At 40.2% G+C, this 8,073-nt stretch overlaps 1 protein-coding gene across 1 annotated transcript in view; it reads left to right on the plus strand.

Moving 5' to 3' along the window:
• ZNF804B (zinc finger protein 804B) overlaps positions 1 to 7,709 on the plus strand; it is a 295,966-nt gene extending 288,257 nt beyond the window's left edge. The window contains exon 4 of the mRNA XM_083189383.1: positions 2,633 to 7,709. Within this exon, the coding sequence (XP_083045509.1) occupies positions 2,633 to 6,047 (3,415 nt within the window). The 3' untranslated portion in view covers positions 6,048 to 7,709. The remainder of the gene's footprint in view (positions 1 to 2,632) is intronic.
• The last annotated feature ends 364 nt before the right edge of the window (positions 7,710 to 8,073 follow it).

Genomic DNA, 8,073 nt, shown 5'->3' on the forward strand with positions numbered 1-8,073 from the left:
GGTGTATGATTGTGAACACATCTGTATAGAGACAGAGGTGCCTGATAGGTGTGTAAGGAGAGTACTGAAAAGACTGTTCCGTACAGAGATAAATAAATACATATTTAGGTACATATGGAAGAAGTATCGACTGATAGCATCATAATTACATTACAGTGCCAGCAATATACTTCTCAGAATGATGTGTACATTTCCTACAGTAACTAAGCAAACACAACTTGACAGCTGCAATTAAGCAGGCAATAATCACCGAGAAGTCAGTCACTTTATATAGACCAACTTATCAGCAAGAAACGCTCATAATAGTGACCCTTGTAATGCCATTAATTACCTGGCTTGCGCTTATCGGTAGTTTGCCAGATGCTTCTCTTCTTTATATCATGCTTTCATTTTAACCCATATATTTTATAGTTTTCTACCATATTTTAAGTACAATGGGCATATAGTTGTTTGTGAGCAGTTCACACAATGCTGCCATACAAAGAGAGGGTCTACAGGTGTCGCATAGTAACTAATGCCTTCATGTTGCATCCTGCTTTCCCTGCATATATATATATATATATATATATATATATATATATATATATATATATATATATATATATATATATATATATATATATATATGTAGGAAATACCCTGTGATCAGAGGCTTTCTTTGCTGGACTGAGTACATTTAGCGCTATATATACACCCCTTGTGTATATATATATATATATATATATATATATATATATATATATATATATAGAACGTAGAGACGAACCGGCACTCAGGTATCCAAAGGGTAAATTGCCCCGGGTGCCAACGAGAAGGAGTAGGATACGAAGAAGAATAAACGTGTCACTCCAGGGGTCTTTTTCCAAAGCTTTTATAGCATATAAGTAAATTAGTTACATGACAAGGTCAACGTTTCGATGCTCAGGGGCATCGTTGTCAAGACAGCATGTAACATGTATCAAACACAAAGGTATATGCCCGCCGCCGTGCATATACCTTTGTGTTTGATACATGTTACATGCTGTCTTGACAACGATGCCCCTGAGCATCGAAACGTTGACCTTGTCATGTAACTAATTTACTTATATGCTATAAAAGCTTTGGAAAAAGACCCCTGGAGTGACACGTTTATTCTTCTTCGTATATATATATATATATATATATATATATATATATATATATATATATATATATAATTTTCTTAGTACTTGTAGTTTCCCGGTGGCAGACTACGCTACGCTGTCAGCGTAGCCCAACGGCAGCCTAGCGTAGTTAGCGTAGTGTCCCCGTCAGGCAGCGTAGTCACTGTACTGTCCCCACGAGCTGCAGCTCTGTCCCTAGCGTCCCTGGCAAGCCTAGTGAGCGTCTATCACACAGCGCCGGTAACCGCCAGATCCCCATGCAGGTGCCGGCGGAGAGGTGCTCCATCTGCCTGAGACGCACAAGCATCTCATATGCTCGTGCGTCACAGTAATTTCTGCGGCAGGGTACGGCAACTCTGCCCATGTCCGCTTCAAGGAGACGGCAAGTGCGTCTCATGCACAATAAAGGACGCATTTGCCAGTTCTCCATATTACATACTGGCAAATGCCTTCATTTCAAACCCCACAATCCACGTCAGCCTAAAGCGTGGCGAGCGTACACGGTACGCGTCCTCCTGACCTGTTCATGCCCCCACTATCCACGTTGGTGTGGAGTTGATTTTATAAAGTGTGGCGAGCGCAGCGAGCTCTACGCGGGGATATGTAAAACGAGCCTGAAGCGCAGCGGAATACATGTCAAGTAATCCGGTTGGGAGCGAACGTACACACAGTAGTCACAGACACAAGCTGACTACACTGACTGCGCTGGCCACGGGAACACTACGCTGATTCTGACAGGGACACTATGCTGACAATGTAACTGCCACCATGAAACTACACAAGTACCATTTTCTTTTTTAATCATTTTGCCTCTGCCATTTGTAAAGAACATACTGTCAATTATTATTTGGTTCCTGTGGTCACTATTCCATTGTTGCGACACACAGGAAATATTGTTGGATTAAATATTGTGAAACAATGAAACCTCATAAAACAACAATATTATTAGCAATATTACAACAATGTGAGACTATACATTGTTCTTTTAAAAATACAGCGCCACCTACTGTCTCTCCATTGTCAATTATACTAAGCCTGTAGCTGTTGCTAAACTCCAGCTTTTTGCCCCATTTACACTACCATATAGGCAATTGAGCTGGGACAACTTTAGAAAGCAATCCAGGTGCCAAGGTAATTTGAGGCACATGCTATTTTGATAATAGTGAGAGGCCGTGACCATTAAAATTTATGTTTATTGGTAGCTGTGTGGAGATACAGGGTCAGGGCATATTAACTGCACCTCTTGTAAAGTGGATGATAAATCTTAGTGTGAATGAGCCATAAATCTCATTTACACTTTAAAGACTCTGGAAATGAGCATTGCCTTACATTTTGATCCTACGTGTTTCCAACCAACAATTAAGGATATAAGTAAAAAAAAATGCAATTAAGCTAATCAACTTTAAAAAGTAGCGCAATAACTGTCAGATTCATATGAACCTTTGTATATATATTTGCCATTAATGTACTCCTGTATTTCTTTGTTCCAGTGCTGCAGATGAGGGGCCAGTATTTAAAGCTCCCAGACTTAAAGGACCACAGGAAGATGCATTCACAAACGAAGATGACAGAGTTGCAAGTTCAAGGTGTGCAGTTACATGCAAAGGAGAAGCCATCACCAGCGGCAGCGGCGATGGTGGCGACAAGAACAAACAAGACGTTTTATTGAACAGGGAGGTACTGAATGACAGCAGCTGCTGTTTTGTTGAAAATCAGACTCAACTGCAGGTACCGCTCTCAAACAGCAGCAATGTCACCAACAGGGCAAGCGTCTCTTTCTGCTTTTCTAAGAAAGCGTTACTAAAGCTGGATTCTTCAGCATCAGTTTTCAATGAGAGCATGGAGGAAGTAAATGAATGCAGCAAATTCCTTCACCACAAAGCCAAGCAAATGTCTGTAAGCTTTAGACACTATGCACACGTAAATGAAAATGTAACGGAAAACACTGCGCTGTCTCAACAAGATGAAACAGACGTTTCGCTGCCAGACAGTATGCCTGCAAATGTGGAGAAGTTTAAAGATGACAGAAGCAGTCAAGATAACACAAAGGAACATAGCAAAATTGGCCAATCAAACATAACAGCTGAAATGCCGTCTCCAGACAACAATTGCCTAGATCAGCTGAGTCAAAAAGAAGCAAATGTTTCTGTAGAGACTGAGTTTTCTTCTGAGACTCCAGTGGAGGTCCATTGCCAGTCCCAAAGCTGTATGCAAGAGACTAGTTCCAACAAGCACACAGTTGCAGATGCAATATTAGTCGAGCATTTAACCCACTTACTCTCACAAAAACATGGTAAAGAGATGTTAAGCGTAAATTCAGATGAAGGAAATTCAGAGGCATCTAATGATCATGTTCAAAACCCCAGTGACTGCGCAGAACACTCATTAGGCGAATCTGCAAATGCCGCTGCTCCATCCAAAACACTGTCTTTTCTTAGCGTTTTAAGCAAAGATGGCAATACTATCCTTCAGTGGCCCACAGAACTTCTTTTGTATACTAAAACTCAGCCTTCAATATCCTACACCTGCAATCCATTATATTTCGATTTTAAATGTTCTAAAAAAGGCAACAACGGAAAGACATGCGAAACAGACACGAAGAATTGTGAAGGCAGTGAATCACCTAAAAACGGACGCAAGAATAAAGCCTCAAGTGCCAAGACGGACAGAGAAGCGGAGACTGAGACAGAGAGTCATTCTTCAGAGCCAAAGAAAGACAGAATAAACCTGGATGGAATGTCAGAAAGAGAAATGGAATCTTATGACAATTACATATACAAAACCAAGTCCAGTCATTTGCATGATAATAGACCTCAGGTTTCCAACCATTGCAGTTATTCAAGGAACCGCATTGCTAGGTCCAGGCACCATTCGAGAAAACGCAAAAGGTCTACTCATGACCAGTCCAAGAGAAGTAAAACTCCAGATCATAGCCGGATTAAGGAAGCGGCAAATTCCAAAGAGGAGTTGAAAAGAAAGAGGTTTCTACTAGAGGACCAGACGGTTTTTAAGGACAGGGGGTACAGCTCGAACAAGTTTAAAGAAAGCAAAGACCATAGTCGCTTTGAAAGTAGTTGCTCTTGGGATAATGGTGATGGTAGTAAAGACTCAGAAAGTGATACAAACTCTGACATATCCCAGAAAACATTGCTATCACAGAGGTCCTCTTCTAGCTATTCAATGAGCAGTGGTTTAACTTGCAGACATGAAGACATACGTAGCAGAACACCAACTCACAATGACACTCCGAAAGGTGACTGCCCCATACCAGCAAAGCACAACAGCGCTATGTCTTCTGATACTGACACTTCAGAAGATGATAAACAGTCAAAATGTAAATGCAAACATCAAAAGCACAAAACTTTTAGCGAGAGTTCAAAACAAGAGTATTTAGAATGTCGTCTTTGTCGCAAACATGCCAGGAACAAACATTGGTTTCGGAAAAAACAAGATGACTTGGGAGCAGATTCTGTTGTTGAACGATTACTTACCATGCAAGAAAACAGCATTGAAAGCTCGGCAAATGTGAAATCAGGAATCAACCAATCGAGTGCTTCCCCTGAAAAAGAAATTCCTAGAAGTCCACATACAACAGAAAGTTTTACTAACAGCAATGAAAACGAGTCATCACATGAGTTTCATCATCAGGACCTTGTGCCTCTCTCCGGAAGTTGTAGGAACAGCTCTTCAGAAGACCTAGTTGATGAGACTGAACAGGCCACAAAGACAACAGAGCATGACCATGGTACTAAGGAATATGGTATTTTGAATTGTAATAAACTATCTCAGAATTATTGCGCTATCAAATGTCCTCCTAATGATCATGAAAAAGCAGCTCTGTCATTGCATGATACTGTAAAAGGTAGAGAAAATGTAGACTTTTATCATATCAACCACGTGTTCAAAACCAGTATCAGCAGTTGCAAATCCAAAGTTTCAGAAGACTCTAAAGTCAGTGTTACCACAACTCCTGATAACTGTCCATATAAAGATATAATTCATATAGATAAAGAATGCAGAACTGAGATTCCAGTCGAAGGACCACCAAGACAATTCATTGGTGAAGTGCAACCTTTTATGCAAAGCCCTGGCCCAGGACACCTTAACTTCCCATGTGCGTTGCACCATCTAAGACCTTTAGGTGAAACCAACTCTCCAGAGACCAAAGAAGAACAAATAAGACTGGGATGGCCTGATGTAAATATGAAATTAAACCCCATGGAAGGAAATATAAAATGCTTTTATGACAGTACTATGCAGGATTTTAGAAAAACAGACAATAGTCGAAGGTTCCACCATAAGTCCACTTCGCCTCCTCTTGCACAACAACCTATCACATTCTCACCAGAAGAAGTAGACAAGTATAAACTATTGCAAATTCAGGCACAGCAGCATATGCAGAAGCAGCGGTTGACAAAGCATTTTAAAGCGCTACCCACCAATGGATCAGCTGTCTTCTCAAGTGCACAAACTATTCAGCCCATCTCAGTCCAACAACATCCGCCTATCACCACCATCCACCATGCTCTCATGCAGCGATATGCTGTGACAGCTTCCATGCATTCCCATGTCAATCACTTTCCATTGCCGCATTTAAATACTTTCCCCCAGTCACAGTTTTCGCCTATCACCCTTTCTTCATCATTAACACCAACGCTCTTTCCAACATCTGCATCGCTCATTGGCCATCCGATGGCGCATCCACTGCATTTAGTTTCGGCAACAGCCATTCACCCTGCCCACCTGACTATTCAAGCTCTCCCACATGCCACCCTTATCCCAGCACTCTTCGCTCCACATTCCAACACAGGAATGCACCCTACAATACATCTGCATCCAATAATACATCCATTGTTCCAAGGGCAAGATTTTCATCACCATTCTGGGCCTAGTCTCCCTCATTAATATTTGCTAGAATAAAATTTACTCGCATAATAGAGTACATATTGAAGATTAGATTTTGTTACTTTGTTAGGTTTTTTTTTCACTACTTTTGGATTTTTTTTTTTTTACAAAGACAATTTATAGTTTAATCCATGGTAATCTAGTTTTACGATTTTATGAATTTCCGTTTATTGTAGTTCTTGATTGTCCATTTGATAAGGTATATGATGTGAATTTATTATGATGAAAATGCAATTATTTTTAGTAAAATAAAGAATAATTGATCTAACTACAAAATTGCACAGAAAAGTTAAAATTATTTCTCAAGTTAATCTGTGGGTCTGGTTTTCCAAAACATGTTAATTTTAAATAATTTGTCATTTGAATGTGAAGATGTCACTTAGAAACATTGTTAATTTTATTTATATTGTGAATTTAAACTTTTTATTTTGGCTGTATCTCTATCTCTCTCCATCTATGGGGGGTATTCAATGTTTGGCGTGCTACTGCAGCCATCTCACGACGGGGGAGATGGCTGCGGGGCCCTATTCAATGCTGTCTTCCCCGACAGCATTGAGCAGGGGTTCTCGGCAGAACGAGCCCAACATCACAAGCTGTCGGGCTCATTCTGCCGAGAAAAGCCGGAAAAAGGCGAGCTCCCGGCCGGGGCACGTCTATTTACACCCTCAACTCGTGGCCACGCTCCTTTCTCGCCGATGGGCGGCCGGGACATTTAATCCCTACCGCCAAGCTCAAGTCGAGCAAAGCAAGAACGGGACAGGGGCACGGCTGTTGAGCTTGCTCGACAGCCGTACCCCTGACATTGAATACCCCCTATATCTCTCTATCTATCTATCTATCTGTACAGTATGTATACAAATATATATATATATATATATATATATACATATACACATGCACAAAAAATAAGCAGACGCTCAAATGGAGCTTGATGACCATTAATCTTGAAGAAATTGAAAGCTCAGTATCCTTCACATTACATATTGTATATCCATATACAGTATATCTTTATATCTATCTATCTATACATATTCAGTTGACAAGCACTCCATCTCATAAATATATATTGCCTTGCCTAGGTGCCCACCCAAGATCTAAAATGCTTGAATAGCCAAATGTTCAGGGGCGACACTCGTAGGACTTTCCATCAGCAATAAATTGTGACTGGTAGTCAGTTGAGCTCCAATGTTTCAGTCTCTCCCTATTGAGACTTTCCTCAGGGAACACACAGATTTATTCAAAAATGAGTTTAAATACAGCGTGTAATCATCAACATGTCAAACAATAATGACCCTTTTCCGAAGTAATGGCGACACATCTCTGATGATGCAGACCCAACCCTGATCCAACAACTTGCAGCCAACGGAGCCCACCACCACATTATTCTTTTTTTTTTTTTGCATACACTATATTTTCTATAAATTCTATTATAAATATATAAGGGGTTATTCCCTTGATGATGTCTGACTGAATAGAAGAAATGCATTAAGTTTACCTACCTAACTAATTGGACTTCCTGTGTGGACAGATTTTAAGCACTGTGCTACCTACTATTTTCCTACTGGATGTTTTATATATTTCTTTCCCCTTTGTAATAAAACGCTTTTATGGTATACATGTTCTTTGGTACCTATATTTATATCAGTAGCCTATTTGGACAAGAAAAGGGATTTGAAGGTTACTTTCCCTGTTAATAAATTAGAAGTTACTGCACTGTTTAAACAGTATGTACTATGTTGTTGGTATCGTTTCTATTTTATTTTATATGTTTCTAACTGAAAATAAAACATAATGAGGTGAAGTACCACCAATGACCACTAGAGGCCACTCGACGGACCAAATTACTTTTTGTGTGCTAAAAAGATAGCATAAGAGAAAGAGAAAGCAATTTTTGCAGAGACACTGGTCTGTTTCAAACTTGCAGGATGTGGAGTGAGGAAGCTGTGACAACAGAGATTGGAGGTAGGAGCAGATAGGGCCTGGGGGTGGGGTTGATGGTCTGTGGGCTAAAAACTGTCACAGCTCA

The sequence above is a fragment of the Crinia signifera genome, chromosome 5 (assembly GCF_055691185.1).
Source record: "Crinia signifera chromosome 5, ASM5569118v1, whole genome shotgun sequence".
NCBI lineage: Eukaryota > Metazoa > Chordata > Amphibia > Anura > Myobatrachidae > Crinia > Crinia signifera.